The sequence below is a fragment of the Corvus cornix genome, chromosome 5, assembly GCF_000738735.6.
Source record: "Corvus cornix cornix isolate S_Up_H32 chromosome 5, ASM73873v5, whole genome shotgun sequence".
Classification (NCBI taxonomy): Eukaryota; Metazoa; Chordata; class Aves; order Passeriformes; family Corvidae; genus Corvus; species Corvus cornix.
In genome coordinates, this window is record NC_046335.1 from 51,075,987 (window position 1) to 51,095,047 (window position 19,061).

The following is a 19,061-nucleotide window of genomic DNA, read 5'->3' on the forward strand; positions in this document are numbered from 1 at the left end:
AACAGTGATGGGAGAGACACTGCATTATACACACCTTGTTCTTCACATCATTTAAGCTTTTTGATCCTTTTTAATTTCTTTCCAAAGCAAATTAGCAGCACTACCTGCTGCATTGTTTTTCTCCCCCACTGGTTTCCCATAGGTTTCTTTGGGTTCTAGGAACATTTCAAATATTAAAAGTCATTGATTGGCTGTTGAAAATGAAAGTAAAAAATCTGAATTTCTAGCATTTGGTCTGTAGGTCTAGTGGGTTTCTTTTATTTCTCTGATTCAGTGATTATTTGGCTGACAAGTGATCAATTCATAAACTCTTACTTAGCAGGTCTGCTTGTAAAAGTACCAAAACATGGGAGTAAGCTACCATATCTATATTTTCTCTCGAGCTTTTGGGAGGATATGTTGGTCCTTCCCCTTGTTATAAGAACAATAAACATTTCTCTCTGTTCTAGGTGATCCTTATTACGTCCATTTTACAAGATATTTTTGTTACTTAGTTTCTCAGCAAAAACCTTATCAATTTAATAATTAGCAGGACCAGACCTTGGAATGTAACTCTCTTCTATTAGATAACTAGCAATTATATAAATATATTCCCCCAAGAGGAAGAAATTTTTCACAGCTGGAAAAAAGAGAAACTCAGATCCAAAAGCAAGCCAGAAAACAGAGATAGGGCTCTCACAAAGAATATAATTATCTAGATTAGATGGCCCTGTGTTTTTCTTGTTCCCAGTTCTTTAACTTGTAAAGGGCTGAAATTATTTACGCACGTTCCCACCAGTTCTGCACTTCCAACTCCAACTAACAAATTCGCCCTAGACCTTTCTTTCAATGCTTAATGACATCTTCCCTCCCCTCCCTTTAAAAATGGGAACACTGGTGAATAATTTACAGTGTTTAGAGTGCTTCTTTAAATACCTTAAATTTAATATAAATTTAAACTTAAAATCAAAGCAGATTCTTCAAAATACAAAAGCCAAGGTTATTTTGACTGTTTACTCCTGTTATTTAAAAGGAGATGGTCAACACAAAAATTTGGAACAAGCCATATAAGATACCAGAATCACTCTTGTACAAAGGCAAAACCCTACAGTTGAAATCCAGTCTTCTGTATACTAACAGGCAAGCCCAAAAAATAGTTAAGATATGCAATTTACAAAGACGTTATTTTATTCTTTGTAGATACAAATACTATTTTAAACTGAAAAGGTCAGACAAGTAACATTCCACATAAGTGATTCATGTACCAAGTACACAATAAACTGAGAAAAACCAAACTTTGTTCTATGAATGAAACATCTGGGCCCTGAATATCTGTAAACAGTTTGAAACGAAAGCTGAAATTTGAAGACATTGTCCAAAGTTGCTGGAGTGTAAATCAAAATTACAAAGAATCCTGCAGCTCACTGCATGTTTGTTAAGCATTTTTAACCTCACACAAAATTGAAAACGTTCAGAAGAATTTAAGTGAAACTACAACATTTCTAACAAGTTTAACATTCATTTTCCAGGAAGATTAAACCAATACTTAAGCTACATACAGTATAGGTCAATGAGTCCACATAAATTAGCTGATTTGTGAATGTATTACACATACTCTCCACCTCTCTCTCTCCCACCTGTATATGTATATACATAGGGAGTCCAAAGATTGTCCCACCACAATACTTATTTTAGTGAAAATCTCTTTATATGAAATATTTTGTTTCATACTACATTGAAAGCAAAAATGTTTATTCTGGCTTAAACAGTTCTTTTTTGTTTGGTTGGCTTGTTTTGTTTAAAAGCTGAGGAGTCACTTTCAAAGCAAACATTTAGAATCCAGAATTCATTCAGAATCCAGAATTCTCATTCAGAAGTAATGAGAAAAGTAAATCAATATTTTTAATGACTCATATTTCCAAGTGAATCAAGAGGTAATGTTAGAGGTATGTTTATTTTCTCATAAACCTTAACATATACAAAAATAAAGTGCACAACTCTACGTGAAAAAATCAGACCTAGCTAAAATGGTTTTGAGGACACTTAGGTGACAAGAGGTCTGCTGAAATGGCTCTTTCAAGATATATTTTCTGCTGCAAATATGAGTTCCACCTAAATGTACTTTTCTCCTGTAATATAAACAGACACATTCATAATATGTACACATAAATGGACAAAATGGGCCTAGAATTATGGACATGTATTTGCAGATTGAGAGTATCGGTAGTAAATTCAGTTCACATGACTGTATTTGAGAGCAAATTAGTTGTTGCCAACCTGCTCACTGAATATTTGATTGACGTGTTAGAAATGACATTAAAACATTATGAGTCATGATGGCATTTTCTTAAGAGCTGTGTATGTGTGGAGAAAAATTTTAAATGAGATTTTAAATTTACCCATTATGGGATAAACCCTACTCCATCTAGAAACTCATATCTCTGGTGTTAGTTGAAGCTGACAGAATGAGGTTCTGTACAGCAATTCTCTACAGAATTTGATATGTGTTTTATCAGGGATTGCCATGCTATCAGAAAGATAGCAACACAATCTTATTTTGAATTAGTTTTCAATGAAATTTATGAATTTATTGTTTATACCGAGACATCCATGGCTCACATGTGTACTTCCGCTTAGCAAGGAAAGTGTTAAAGTCCATCACATACAATATTTTTAAAGCTTTACAGTACCATACATTTTAACAATCTTTGAAACTTAAGAAGCTGTCTCAAGGTAAACAAAAAAAGCAGAATTCATCTCTGTGCTTGCTATTTCTTTGAATAGCTGCTCATGACAGAGGTCGTTGTATGTTTTGTAAGGTTTTAAAATTCAGTCAAGATAGAGCTTATTAAACGAAGAGCTCACAAGAAAGACATTAAGGCAGAGACTTCTTAACCCATACAATCAAGGGAGAAAAAAGTAGCCATCGTTGTCTCAATGCTTGAAGCAAGACAGATTTCATGTATACAGAAAATATGGAAGGCAACCACAGCTCACAATTTCCTGGTGCCTTTCATCTGAACACCACATAACACTAAATAAACATTAATGAATTAAGCTTCTTAGTATATCTACAAAGTGAGTACAGTAAGAAGGAAATGTGGGGGGGTTTTGGCAGATATCCTAGTATCCTAAAGTTGCTGATCATAAAATGATCCAAAGCAACGGTTGAAAGCCATCAAGAAAAAATTATATCTTATTTCATATTCTACAGAGTGCTTTGTGAGAAGTTAAGGAAAAAAAACCCTACTAAGATATTGCTGGTTAAGTAATTTTCAATATATGTAGTTTCTTGATGAAAAGAAAAAGCAAGAATTAAGAAGAATGTTGGTAAAAAAAAATCTATTTTAAAATCATGTCTGTTATTTAGGTTATCATCCACTTCTCAACTTCCAGAGCTCCTAAAAGTCCCATTTAAGTTTTAAAAAATACAGGGCTAGTTAGAAAACCAGGAAAATGAAAATTCAAGTTACAATTAATTAAACTCTTCAGATTATTTAGCATGTGTGTGAACAGCTTTTCACAAAAACATTAGCTTGGATGTTAAAAACATGTCTGAACATGAGCAATTCCAGTTCTTGTAAGGCTTGGAAAGGAGAAAAAATTATCACTGTGTAATGATTCTAAACCATAGGTGGAAAATTTCATGTTATGAACTAAAACACACACACCATCAAAGATTTTTCTAGAATTCTATGAATTTCTATAGGAAATTTCAGTCAACGTAAATAGAGAACTTTCTACAAGTCTGTATCCTCCAATGGAGCACATCTTTATACAGCCTAAGAATGTCTTCTAACATCATTTGAAACCAGTATTTGAACATTTTTTGGAAATTTTTCTCTCAGTTACATTATTCTATTAAAAAATAGTTAAGAACTGGACTCACACTGTAACATCCCATTCATTTCAAGGTATATACTTGCAGCTTTTAGGATTATTTTTCTTCTAATACAGATAAGGCTAAAACATTTATTAAAAAACCTACAAAATGTCCTAACTATAGAAAAATATCAGTGATAAAACATCATTAGAAGCATTTAACATCAGAGCAACAAATTCTTGGCTTCATTACCTTAATTCAACTATATTAAACAAAACATTTTGTTTGATGGCAATGATAAGGTCTGGTGTGTCTTGGCAGGAAAATAAAAAATTACCTTTGCAAACCACTGAAACAAGTTTTCTTATTCTGTTCCTTTGCTCCTACAAACCACATGTTCATGGGTTTAGAATAAATAAGTCATAAATAACAATAGGACTAAAACAAAATAAAACTGTGCATGTGTTAGCTAACTGTATACCTATCATCCTATATTGTTCACAGGTTTTTGGCTCCCATTTATACAAAGCTCTCTTCCATATTTGTGCATAGCAGAAAAGAATCCACAAGTCTGGGCTTTACCAGCTGCTGAAAGTCTGAATCTTCCAGTCCACCAGGACTCATAACTGCCAGTCTCCGCAAGGCTGCCTAGAAAAACAAAACAGCATCATTGCCATGCAGACAGGTTTGGCAAAGTCTTCTTTGCAGGAGTCCACAATAGCCATATCTAAATCATAGGCAGAACTCAAAACTGAACTGTGCAGGTCTATGAATTCTGCTACCTGGGTAATCTCTCGTTACTGTCTTCATCTGTCAGATAAAACTTCCCTCAAGCAAAGTTATTAAATGACAATTATTTTGGGGCACATTACTTCTAGACCTAAGCAGCAGCTCTGAGCACAGTACAAGCCCTCAGACACCAGTAAGAATATCTGTCAGAACTTGAAGCATCTTATGTGTCAAGGACAATATTTTTGCCACATTTTTATCAGAAAATGTCTTCAGGCAGTTACTAAAATATCAGGAGAAGCAGAATTGCTGAGACAGGGAGGTAGGTAACGTCTCAAGCAATAGGCATGGATTCAAGGAATGTGCAGCAAAAACTTCAATGAGACAGAAAAATCATAGTCTGGTTTGCTGCCATTGCTCTGTGGTCTCTGCTCTACCCATACAAGATTAACAAGTCTTCTTGGCATGTAGGAAGAATAATCACAGCTTTTTCAATGCTCACATTTATACTTCCTTCATCATGAATGAGACCTCTTTAAACGAACAAGCTGCAATAACTGAGCTTTACTTTCACATTTAAAACAACATTAATAACATAAAGCACTGTCAAACAATATTCTTCAGTCTTCATCCATCACAGCTTGTGTCCTAACCCTAGATCACTCATGTTCCCAGGGCCCTTTCACAGAATGCTCAGTGAAATCATTCAGCTCTGGCATTTGGCTCACAGTCCACGCGGTGCAGGACCAGCAGCGGGGATCTTTTTCCTCAGCAGAGAAAATGTTACTCTTCTGTTGCCCACTCCTTGACTGGGCACTACATTGTCTTGGAGACACTAATAGAACAAAAAATTGGAGTGGAAGCAAGAAATACTTTTCCCCCTTTTTGGATGCTTTACATAGATATTTTCATATATACTTGTGAGTGTGGATAAAGGGCTGCTACCCCCATGACTCAAGGCTAATTTCAACAAACATAGAACCATCACAGAATGGAATTTAGGAATTAATGCATCCTTAAATTCCAAAGTGTCCCAGTGAAATTCTTTGGTGCCCAATTATGTGAAGATGAAGCCATTTTTCCTTATGTGTTAAATCTTCAATCAGATGATGAATAATTGACAGTGTACAGGATTATGCTTAAGGGGAAAAGCAGGAGAGCCTGACATGAATTCAAAACATTTCTGCAATACTTATGCATTTTGAAACCTATAGGGATTTTTTTTTCTTAATTTTCCAGTATAAGCATGAAAGAAACACTAAAATGTACATACCAGACATGCCACTAAAACAGAATCACTGTTATTTCTTTCTGTTGGTGATCTGCAAAGTTTAATCAGGCGAGGAATACCTGAGTGCACAAGAGTGTCAGGAGAAATAATTTAGAAAAACAACTTCTTATTTTGAGAATTTTTTAGATGCATCATATTTATCTTTTTTTAGTAGATATGATCTCTAATGCAAAGATGATATGCAAATACTTAAGGGACTTTCCATGGAGCTATGCAGTTCAGAGCAGTGATAATTAATAGTTGTAAAGCATAAACAAATAAATTGGGTTTACTTGCTACTGCTCTCTCAGAGTGGAAATTGTAACTCCATTTTCTTCCCTACTTATCCTCCAATGCACCCTTAAAAAACTCCTACCCAAAGAACACTTTCCCTCCCGTTGGATTCATCACATCTGGACCTGCTGGGGTCCTGGTTTTCTGTGCCCTGACAGATCCTGCACAAGGGTTTACATAAAGGAGTGGAGGAGGCAGCAGAGTCAGTCAGCACAGTAAGGCACAGCTACGTGTTGAGTGGATGCTGCACCTCAGGTTCCTCTGGGAAATGAGCCAGAGGTTCATTTAGCTCCATCTCCTCAGTCATTCTCTGGACAGACTCCATAGGGAATATCTTTCATAAAGTTTACCAAGTGAGGCTAAAAATTAAAAAGAGCTTCTCCATGACTGGCAGTTCCTCCCTCTTTCAGTGCCATTAAGCAGAAGACACATCCTTACAGCTGAGTTTTATGGCTGCATCTGCCACCTCGGGATCTCGGCTGAGCCGTGCCAGGGTCACTGCAGATTTCTGCTGGACTCGCTCACAAGCGGCAACTTCAGCTGGATTTCCTGAGGAGGACTTTTCAAAGAGCATTTCCATTAAAAGCTGAACACCTAAAAGAACACAAGAGCCATCGTTATCCTCTCTCCAACAAAAAAACTCAGTGCATTAAAGGGAAAAGGAAAGCTGGGTTAATACAGACCAGTCACTGCCCAGGTAGGACATGGAGAATACAAAAAGGAGGGCAGCAATTTGGACGTCAGCACTCAGGCACATCTCATCTGTGCATAAGTTTCTCTCCACTAGGAAGCTACAGAAATTCTGGAACTAGAAAATGCACTAACTCTTTCCTCCTCTAAAAGTTGGTATTTTAAATTTCACAAATTTATTTCGGTCAACTAAATGCAATTCCTTATTTTCTTCTAAATTAACCTGAAGGGAATTGCTACCTGAAAAACCTGTAATGGCATATTTCAGCTCACTAAATGAAGTTTCAGTCTCAATTAAAGTAATTATTTTTTGTTTGTTTACATATTTTTAAGCAAGCCTTTAAAAGTTTCCTTCTCAAACTGTTTAAGGGTATTTCAGAATGAGGAATCCTTTAATGAAGGGAACGATTACATCTGTTTCTTGAAGTTTACTGTATGACTAACTCTTCACTCCAGAAGAGACAATGTCATCCATGTCAAAGTGGCTTCACTAACTTATTGTTGCCTGCAGGAGTTGGTACTCTTCTCGTAGTACCACAAAAAAAAAAAAAAAAAAAGACTTCTCTTTTCTAGATTATTTTAAGTGTAAAGACAATTATGTGCTATTAGACTCCATATGCTATTAGGCATTCAGATTACTTCAGGTAGCATCAGAGGATTTTTAACTGTTAGAACATTTGCATAAATAATTCAGAGAATTATCATCAGAACCATGCAGCTAGATAATAATCAATCAGCATACAAAAAAGTCAGAGTTGAGAAGAAAGTATCTAAATTCTCCAGCATTCAAAGACCATTCTCAGAATGTCACTTCTGACTAGCACCTGCTTATTATAACATTAGGCAGACACAAAAAAGACTTTACACACAGAATGAATGTCAAACCCTCTCAAAAGCCAGGGGGCAAATGCCTCTTGTGAACTTCCATGAGGAAGTCTATACAGCAATTTTACTTGGTGTCATTGTCCCTGACAATCCACTGCAGTGCCTAGCATGAGTTAGGCCTAGCAAAGCAATATATATGAATTTTCAAAGTTACTTGGCCTAGCAAAGCAATATATATGAATTTTCACTGTAATTTAATGTTTCCCACCAAAAAAAAAAAAAAAAAGGCACCTGTCTTACTATATTGCTTGGCCTTGAATTTGCTGGTAGGTGTATTAATACAGCATTTACATCTTCCTCTATTTCATTCACAGAATTATTAACTTTTCGGACTTCTGGTGTGCCAGTAACACCCAGGATTTCTTCAACATAGTGAATTTTGCATAATGTGGTATTCAAAGAAGTGTGAGGAAAAAACTGGCAATTGCTGTACAGTAATAAGTATGCAATACTTCTGAACACCTGTGAAAGAAGTGACACAAAACGCAGGTATGCATGGCTCAGCATCAGGTGATGACCTGTAGCTTGTAAGAATTGCCACGTTGTGTAATTACCACAGTAAAGGTTGTTGAAACCTTTTTTACTACGTAGGTTTGCATCTAGGAGTAAGTCACACACACAGAACACCAGCAATGTGGTCACAAATGCAAAGTTTTCTAAACCAGTGGCATTTTATTTGTTATGTAGAACCACCCCCAGGACTCATTTTGCACCCTGCAGCAATGTGCAATATCCAGCTGAGATAGGATATAAAATTAAGCTTTATTAGTGAAGCCTTTCTCCTTTATCTTGTAAGTCCTACATTCTCATCTACTCAGACTCTCCAAAAATAAATTAAAAAAATATAATTCAGCTAAAATACATACCATTTCCTTGAATGATTTCTGAAGCACACTGGTCCAACACAGACATGTTTGCCAATATTGTTACCACCTGTTGTTAAAAAGAGAAGGAAATATGAAGTCTAGTCCTACAATTCAGTAATATTAAATATCATTGTGGTTCATAAAATAAATATGGCAGAAATATGGCAAACATCTGGGAGTGCTGTTATTGAGCTGAATCAGTTCAGGTGAAATGCTAAGAATCCTCACAAGAGATCTGGAGTTTTGAGCTTTGATTCAAGGGAATATTTAAGGAATATTTTTCAGTTTTGTTGAAGTCAAGAAAGGTGTGCATGTCAAGGCACTATCACAAAAGGAACTAGACTTAAAAATCTGTTTATACCTTTCCAGAGGTAAAGACCATGGTCAGGCTTGTACCAACACATTCTGTGTTGATATGTGCACAAGCACATTCTGAGATCTTGATTTACAGAATTTCTTATCCCAAATAGCTTTAACTGTTTTTGAAGTTAGGTGTAAATCAACTTGCTTAAAGTGATGCAACAAGCCACTGACAGAGCCTGGACCCTGTGGTGCCGTTGGCTTTCAGTCCCCCATTCCCTTCATTGATATCACATACTTTCTCACACATCTGGCAAGACATTCTTCTTCATCCTTCAAATAGTTTGCTTTATGCATGCAGACACATCTCAATATTAACAGTATATGTGAGAGACCAAATAATAAATGCTAGAGATGGCCAGAATGAAAAACAAAAACAATATCCTTTCTTAAGAGGTTTTAAATTTTCTCTAATCTAATTCAGGAAAACTGACCAGCCTCAAAAATAATGGTCAGTTTTGGAAATGGTTATCAACTTTTTAACAGTAGAGTGTCAGTTCAGAAACCAGCAAACTTAGATCTAAGGAGGCATGAGATCAAATCATCATTCTGATCTCACTTTGCCATTTTAAAAACAAGGATGACTCATTTCCGATGCTGTGACATAAAGGTCTTCCACTTTGGAAGGCAGTGTTACAGTGTCATCTCTCTGAATAAATATACTTACTTAGCATGCAAATGAGTTGCTGAAACTCTAGAGTGACAGGTAGAAATATGGTAACTCAGTGTATGTCTATGTATTTATTCCATATTAATTATTAACTGTGTTGCAGGCAGAGTGTATATGTTTTCTCATTCTAAATTATATCCCGTTAATGAAAATTGCTTCCTCTGTGCAGAATCTGTACCCCATGTGGCTCTCTAAGCCACAGATGAAGAATTCAATTAACCACAATTTGAATACATGCCAATTATTCCACTGCTTCAACTTATTTTGTCTAATAAGTATTTTCATACATAAAAATAGTTTGTGTGCATCTTTTGACACCAAAAAATTATTTGAGGTTATAGCTGTATTTCCTTTGTGTTGATTATGTGGCCCCCATATTTTGCAAGGTTTATGGACTACCCTAATGGGTTTGTATGCAACCTTCTTCAGAGGGGTGTAAAAAAGACCCTTATGATCAATGACCATCAAGTTCTACCTATATTATCTTTTAAAATCTTAGTAGGACTCAAATGGTAGTTAAGCCATGGATTAGCTCACTCCATATGGATAGATTTTTCTTTTCCCAAGAAAATTCATTCTCCTGTGATATAAACAATGTAACAAAATAGGATAATGTAAAGGTATAATAGGCAAGCAGAATAAAGAGTTGACTTTGAATGCTCTATTTCCCTTACACTTTCCTATTTTAAAGTTCATGCAACTTACATGAAAATTTCCTCTGTAATACAGACCAAAGTTCAAGGAAGTTTCCTACTAAAGGTAAACACTCTAGAGGAAAACCCAAACAAACGTAGACTTGATTTCAGAAAGTAATACGTCCCTGAGTACTGGCATTAATGAAATCTCATCTCTTTTGGATTTAGAGTTTACCAAAAAACATAAATAGATGTTTTCCAGTAGCATGTCTCCCTACATCTCTAGATGTAGATTTTTAGGGGGTTTTTGTCTAATGATACCCAGGCTTACAGTGCAATCTTTATCTTAGACTCTCTTCCCATTATCTGGCTCCAAATTTCATAAAGCCTTAGGCAGTCTCAAAAATAACTACAAAGTCCTGTTGAATCAGCAAACCAGTTCAGATGTTATTGTGAGACATGGAGCACACAAACAGATACAGATAAAAGTGACTGCCTAAGCCTCATTCCATAGTTGAAAATTACTGGGGAAAAAAAAGATACTAAAACCTCTTTTAGAACTGAAATAACTTTGACATAATTGAAAGACTTGAAGACATCTAACATGGAATCTCTACCGTTCAATTTCAATTTTTAATATCAATTTCATTACTTGCTCAAGTAATTGATCCTGTAAAAGAGCACACTCCATGATTACAAAGCACTGGCACCTGACACAATTTATGATTCTTGCAATTTTTCTGTATTCCTAAGCCATGCAATGAACTTGTGGTCAACTCAAAGTATAAGAAAGAGGATATCCCGAAGGCAGGACATGTGAGCCCTGGTCATCTGCCAGTATCATCCTACCATGCAGAAGGAATGTGCTGAAATCACCCACTAATTCCAGTTCCCTAGTGATGTCTTAACCTCTGGGATTTGTAGATGTGCTATTAAGCAAATTTGTTCAGGGAATCCAGCATAATTCCCTACCTCAGCATCTGTATCTCTGCTAGTCAGATTTGCTTTGGAGGTGGATCTTGATCCATGCATTTCCGGTATCTGTGTTTTAGCAGTGCTCTCTGATAGACTGACCCAGGCTGGTCCACACTCCTTTCCCTGCCATGCAAATCCATCAAGAATTGCAGGTGCCTCTCTAAAACACAGCAGTGTGATAAACCTGGTTGCTGCAGTTTTCTCTGTGAGCTGGCAGCCCTAAATCCACTGTACTAATGAAGACCACAGAAAAATAGACTTGATCAACAAATAATCAGCATAGAAACATAGAATGGCTTGGGTTGGAAGGGACCTTAAAGATCATCTAATTCCAATCACTGTCATAGGTAGAGACACTTCCCACTTGATCAGGTAGCTCAGAGCTCTATTCAGCCTGGCTTCAGGCACTTCCAGAAATGGGACATCCACAATTTCTCTGGGCAACCTGTTCCAGTGCCTCACCACCCTCACAGCAAAGAATTTCTTCCCACTATCTAATCTAAACCTACTCTGTTTCAGTTTGAAGCCGTTCTCCCTTGGCCCGTCACTACATGCCCTTGTAAAAAGTCCTTCCGCATCTTCCCTGTCGGCTCCCTTCAGGTCCTGGAAGGCCTACGACATTTCTTTGCCATCAGAGGGAAGCTGGATGATTCAGGTCAGCATCACGAGTCACACTGCTAAAAACAACCAGTGGAACAGGCCTGCCGGGTTCATCCCGCGCTCAACACCTGCCTGTTACTGCGTGCTCGGCTCTACACACCTGAACCACGGAGCACTGAGACACAGGAAAATGCAAAAGCTCAGGAAAGGAATTCTCAGACCAGCTCATCTTTTAGCACCTTTTGAAGGGGCACCAACTTAGCAAAATATCAACATGCAGAGATTTCACTGGGAGTAGTAAGATTTTTCACAAGAGTAAGAGACTAAGTAGTTAACCTTCAGAACTTAAAAAACCACATCTAAGATCAAGAAGCTTTGAAGGTTCATCATTAAATAGTTTTTGGTGAACTGAGTATAAAGACATATTTGAGGGGGAAGGGTGCCTTTAGGTCCTTGGAAAATTTCCCTATTTAATAAATTAACTTTAAAAATAGTGTCATTATTTCATATTTTTCAAACATCAATACAGCATCATCTTCTTAGTCTTGCAGTTGCCCTGGAAATTAGTCTGAAATCTAATTTAATATCTCTATTTTTATAATCAAAATAAGTTAACAGATATTAAACAGATACCTCTCTTAAATGACAATATCATATATTTTTATAAAATTGGTGGTGTTGATCTTCTTTGGTTATTCTATACATATATTTCATAATTTAAAATTTGTTTTTATTTCCACAGCTTCCTTCCACTCCCTCAGACTTTCAGACATATTGAATTTATGAGTGGTGAACCTTCCTTTTCAGTTCTGTAGTCTGCTTTGCACTAAACTGTAGAAATTTGAGTTGTCAAGAGCAATTTAAATTTGAGAAACCACGGTTAATTAAAAACCTTTAAAATAGTTTTGTTCGAACTGCAGTCACCTTGAAAATTGTTGTTGCTAAAATATGTAATTACTAACACTATAATGTAACACTTTTCTAAACAACTAATGGCAACTAATGCCCACCAACCAGTGCACAGAGGTACTGAATATTTGATGCAAAAGTGAAAACTAGACACAAATGCTTTGCTATAAAATAAGATACACTGAAAGTGTAAATCTGTGTAAATCTATCAAAGAGATTTAAACTTAAAGAATACTTAAGAAACAGAAAGCTTCTCTGATAACTTTCCCTTAGTGCGAGATTTAAGATGATCTGAAAGTATCTCCCATTATTGTAAAAACAGCTACTCAGGAAGAAAGATGCCATAGGATTTGGAGGATGAAAGCACATATTTTAGCTTGTTAAAGGGCCAATATCTTACACAATTGAGGGTCTCTTACCTCATTTGTGGGAGGGGGGTGTCTACAGAGGTGGAAGGTGTGATGCTAATATACCTTTATTGATAATAAAGGCACTCTGCTCAGTAGGCTTTTATCAACAGCCCTGACATAAAAAGGAAGACACGAGCTCAAAAAAAGAATTAGCAAGTAATTTAATAAAGTGGCAAAGTAGATCAATATAGAATTGCTAATTCTCTTAGTTAATTACTCCTTTAAGGCTGATTGATTGCTAAGTAATATTAATTTTTGTACATATTATAGGAGCATTTTGTAATTCACTCAAATAAATGACATAAGCATAAATGATAGTGTGCCTGCGAAGTTCCAGATACCCATCTTCAGAAACAAAGTGGCACCTGAAAACTACTCAGAAGCAAGACAGAGTCTCTGTTTCTGAAGGCAAATTAAAATCATCTGAACATCACAATTCAAGATCCATCCACAGGGAGACAGCAAAAGAGTACATATAGCAGGGATCAAGAACAGGCATTACAGCAAGTTGAGGGAGAAAAAACTTTTCAAGATATTATCTACTGGGAGAAAAAACTTCACTAAGCAGTCTCTAGAAATATTTTCTGGGGCATTATATTGCTTAAAAAGAGAAAATAATTTCAATTGTTTCTGATAGCCATATTTGTGATTGGGAATTTAGTTTTTCTCCCTGAAAACAGGAAATAAATACACCTAGATGTGCAGAAGAAGCTAACATCCCCATAAAATAATAACAGTGGTTGGAGACAGGATCTGCTTGCAAAGTCTAGGTTTATTCTGAGTCTGTGCCAGGGAACTGTATTCTTGGCATGCTGAGGCATAGCAACAGGGACTAAAGCTGTAGGAAACTTATATTTTGGAACAAAGGAAGTCTTTACTACATTTTTATTTACTTTACTTCCTATTGCTGACTAATCTAGATAAGGAATAGGCAGAATATCCAGGTTCTCACATTATTTGTTTATAAAAAAGCACATAGGACATGCACCCTGTATGGGTCACATTGTGAAAGAACACATCCCATAAACCAGGGCATGTAACTAGAAGAGTGATTGAGTTAGTGGCCACAGTTTTCTGTCTTTCAGGTTAAAACCTGGTGGGCGGAAAGAATAACCATCTCTCAGACTTCCTCCAAGGAGTTGAAAAGCCTCTCATGTTTTGAAACAGGCTCAACCAGCCAAAGGCACCTAAGACATCTGATCTCCCCAGAGTACAAATTAGCTTTTCAATACAAATTAGCTCTTCAACTGAGCAGAGATTTTATTCTTCCAACTGAGCTCCTTGCTTTGCAAGTGGGAGCACATTGTCTTATCCCGCATAGAATCTGAAATATGAAAGGCAGAATTGTAACTAAGCAGGAATTTTGTCTCAAAAATTTTAGTGCTTAAGATAGAGATATACCCCTGAAGTATAACAATCCATAACACTGACCACATAATGCCAGTCAGTACTGTTATTTATTTATGCTGGTCACATGTGTGATGTGGGGATCGGTTAACCCACTGCTTTTCCTATTTCACATGATCCCCCTGTTCCCTGCCCTAGCCCTGGCCACTCCCTCGGTTTCTCCCTATTTGTTCCTGTACCCCAACCCCGCCCAGTGACCGCCCTTGGGCCCCTGACAAAACCACCCCACACCCAGTTCACGGGGTCTCTCTACGTCTGAACATCATGGGGACAAGATGTGATTAAAGCCATCTCACACCCTCATGAGAGACCCTTCTCTGCCTTCTTTACCACCACTGCATTGTAATGCTGCTGGCTGCCAGAGCCAGATGGAGGGGCTGTCCAAAATGGACTCAGGGGTGTGACTGATTGCACGGCCCTAGGAAACCCTCATTCAGCTCTCAGGGAGCAGCAGCCTGCTAGGCAGAGCCTAGCAGTTACAACAGTGCACGAAAAGAAAGAGATAACCCAGTTGAAAAGAAAAAAAAGACATCAGGAAAATTATTATTACAGTCTTACATGGGAAACTTATTTGAATATCAATAATATAATGGTGTGGTTAAATTGAGATAGGTGACTTTTGGCCTAATTTTCATTCTTTCATTTGTTACTGGCAGTCATGTTTCTCTTGATTTCTTAAGCTTTTTTAAATATTTTTTTTTTAATTTATCTGTTCTCTTTCTAGTTATATTAGTTTAAATCATGTTTTCTCAGTGTGATCTAGTCAATACTGGAAAGGATCCCACAATTTTAATGTACAGTTTACCAAGCACAGTGCACAGCCAGGCCTCTCAGAGATCACGGTACTAATGTCAGAGCTGGATATTAACAGAGACCTGTGCAAGAAAATGGTACAGATACCCTTTTATGACCTTGTCCATATGTGAAGGCTTTGTTAATAAACTCCCCAGTATTCAAGAACCTCACATTGAGAAGTAGTACTGCAAGTTTCTCTCATACAGACAGGGATTTTCAAAAGAAATCTAAAAGAGCTGTTAATACTCTTCCCATTAGAAACATAATTCTCAAAGTGTTTTACCTGGGGTTCAACAATATTTAAAAAGCAAAACTTCTTTGTATTAAAGTAACAACTGTCTCTAATCTCCTTTTGACACTATAATCTCTATTTAAGGAGGAAAAAAGTGAGGAAAGACGGTAAAAAAAAAGAACCACAAATGCCTGATAAGGAAAGGAAAGATGAAGAGCAGAGAAAAAATGTGGAACCTAGAGGAAAAATGGTATTAAGGATTTAAAATCTTAAGTGAGAGAAGATCTCAATGACAAAACCAGCAGCATCTCCCAAATACCAAGAAAACAGGAAAGAATTTATCAGAAGAAAAAGAAAAAAAAAAAAAGCAGCAACCATTTTCATGTTTTCCTTCCAACTTAATAGCCTTTCTCCACCTCAAACTGTTTTGAAACTTAATTCACTGATTTTGGACCTAAGAATAACCACTTTAAAATGTGTTCACTGCACATTAATTCTTTGTCTGCCTGAATAAGAGAAGATCAGAAAGTGTTAGGCTATACCTCCACAACTTCACAGGTAAGGTGAGAATACTAACAACACTGAAGAGACAAGTGGGAATGCAGAGAGAAAAGTTTTATTATATATAAACATACTGTGCCCACACATACATATTTCATATTTTTCCATGTAGAGTCTAAGATGATGGTTAAAGTCAAGAAGACCCTGAATGATAAGGGGTTTGGCTAAAGCCCTCTCCTGACAGGGCTTAAACTCCATTAAGACTGTATATACTACACTGCTGAATTTAGGCATGAGCCCTTCTGATAGGATATTTTTATACTTCTTTGAAGTAAAAAACCCCCTCTTCAGAAAATAACTGCCCGCAGAAAGAAAAGTAACATGGTACATTCATATGCATTTTGACCCAAAAGAGGGGACTAAAGAATATGGAAAATAACTAAGGAATCTGGAAAATACTGCTTTATGACAATACTTATGCCATGTTTTTTGCTAAATACTGAGGAATCTCAGTATAATGTTGCTGGCTACAGAAACTGTCACATGCTTCTATAAAATGGACAACGATAATTTTGTTTATCAGTAAGTCCAACTCTCAGTTCTAGATTTCTTTCCTGACCTAATCTAACACTGCCTTGGAACTGAAAGAAGAAGTAGCTTGGTTTTCAGATAGTGAAGACAGGAAATGTTTGTTATCATTTACACAAAAAAGCTTTCCAGAAGTCAAAAGGCAGAACATTTTTAAAGGTGCTTGAGCAGTAAAATACTTCTTGCAGACAACACACAATGTATCCAACATCCAGCTCCTGGGAAGACTGTTATTTATTTGTACCATCACAGAGGATGGTAATTAATAATAATTCTATGTCCTGTATAGAAGGACATAGTGTGAATTTAAGATGAGATAAAATGGCACAAAGGAAAACAAAGTTCACTGTTCCTTCCCTGCATTTCAGCTGTCTTTCTCCCATTTTTGGCTTACAGAGTAAAGCACACTTCAGTCTAGCAAATTAAACTTTCTTAAATCAGCATTAATGCTAAAGTAGTAATATACTCAGAAATATTAGGTGGTTTTCTATAACTAGCTGTGTTAATTCAATTAAAGTTTTGTATGAAAAACATAGCATTTAAGTTTGAGGAGCTCTTTTATACAATTTTATAATTCAGATAATATTTTGTTGTGTCTGCTATGAATCTTCTTAATTCGTTTAATGGTTTCAACATCTAGTATAACTCAATTCCAAATCATCTGTTTGACTGGTCAGGATGACTTAATCATTCAGAATGGGCATTAGTCCATGAAAATACATTTCACATTTTTTTGCATATTCCAAAATAAAATCTTGAATCAAAAAATTTTCAAACCTATTCATCCTTAATGTACATCTCCCTAGGCAAATGTCTACTGCCTGGGACATAATAATATATATACTGGGAAAAGATATTGACTACATTAGTTACCTAAAAGGATGTACAATCAAAAACCAAAATGGCAATTTATGATACCCTTATAAAATATAGTATTGTACTGGTTTTTTTTTTTTTCTTTTCAGCTGAGAGTATTTTCCTCATTGCAACTAGGCACAGAGCAATTTAAAAGACAATGTATTCCATGAGACTGCCATAATTGGCAGATACCCCCCCCCACCCCCAAATACATGACTGAAACAAGGGGAGCAATTTAGTCAAACACACACTTGTTCAGGAATTTGAAGGAAGACTTCCACATTACCAAAACTTCTTGACTGGCAGCTCTTAAAAGACAAGATGAGCAGCACTCAGATCCCACCGGGACATTCAGTGCTCAATAAAAGAAGACCCCAAGGTAGGATTTTATACTTCCCATTGCTGCAGGAGCCAAGGAGTCGGCTCAGAAGCTTCCTGCAGCACACCACAGAGAATATCACCCTTTCTGCTCTAGTTTTGCATTCTGAGATGGAAGGTGAGGGGTTATGGGGGATGAAATCTCATCAGTTCTTGGAAGGATGCCATTCAGTTTGCTGTTCATCCAGCCAGTGAGATGAACTTGCAGCTTGCAGGTTGTAAAAGGCCTGGAACTAGTCTGTCACCTAAAAAAAGTCATAGGTATTTCTTTCAATGTCTGCCTGCCTCATAAAAAGAAGGGGCTTGGTGTGCTACCCTCACAGCAAACTGCAAACTCACAGGTGACAGCAGAATTCAGATGAGGGCATAAAGAAATAAGGAAATCAAAACTATGAGAGCATACGGGACGAATAAAACAAAAAGGACTTGAAGAATGCTACATATGTATTAGTACACAGCCATGTCAACACCACAGCTGGTATCCTTGACTTTGCCCAAAGAGCAGCACAGTAATTATGGCTTAATTCTATCTTTTTATGCACAGTCCTGAGCTGAAAAACTAGTAAGTGTTATTAATATGAGCTAGGTTACCTAGTAACCCCTGTAGAACACCAATAATCAGTTTCTAGGGTCCACTGTGCCTTAATCTCCAAGGCCTAGCTCCTGGTTAAGGGTGAACAAAGCCTTCTTTGGCAGTGCAGATCCTAAATCTACCATAATTCATCTCTTGGCTACTTCAGAGGTGTGAAGGGGAAGGTTGTGAGGCCTGAACGATGGACTTCTGGTTACAATCACAAGGTCTCTTGAACAGAAGTAGATTAAGGGAGCTGAGTACCAACCTCCATCCCTCAGCAGTGACTGCTGGAACCCTCGGGCCTCATGCACATTACTCTGCCGAGGCAAAATTAATCTCTGAGATGCCAAATAACCAGTGCCTCTGCAGCACCCCATTGCATAGGAGTTCCTGAGAGGAGCAAAGGAATTCCCTCTGATTTCATCTGTGCATTACCATAGACCATAAGTATTCTGTGTCCCTTTACAAAAAAAAAAAAAAATTAAAATAGTGGTAAGAAGGAAAGAGAAAGGCAAAAGTACATTAGCAGTATTTGCCAATAAAAATTTGCAAACCATCTACCAGGCAGTGAGGACTTGGTCCAAAGCCCACCAACGTCAATGGGCTGGGGATCAGATCCTTATTCAGCTTTTG

At 36.9% G+C, this 19,061-nt stretch overlaps 1 protein-coding gene across 2 annotated transcripts in view; it reads right to left on the minus strand.

Moving 5' to 3' along the window:
- Positions 1-1,144: 1,144 nt before the first annotated feature.
- The window catches only part of INSC (INSC spindle orientation adaptor protein), a 131,328-nt gene continuing 113,411 nt past the window's right edge, over positions 1,145-19,061 (minus strand). For both annotated transcript variants that reach the window (XM_019282226.3, XM_039553374.1), the window contains 4 exons: positions 8,537-8,603; positions 6,534-6,689; positions 5,805-5,881; positions 1,145-4,450 (listed from right to left, as the gene is read on the minus strand). In XM_019282226.3, the coding sequence (XP_019137771.1) occupies positions 4,322-4,450; positions 5,805-5,881; positions 6,534-6,689; positions 8,537-8,603 (429 nt within the window). In that variant the 3' untranslated portion in view covers positions 1,145-4,321. The remainder of the gene's footprint in view (positions 4,451-5,804; positions 5,882-6,533; positions 6,690-8,536; positions 8,604-19,061) is intronic.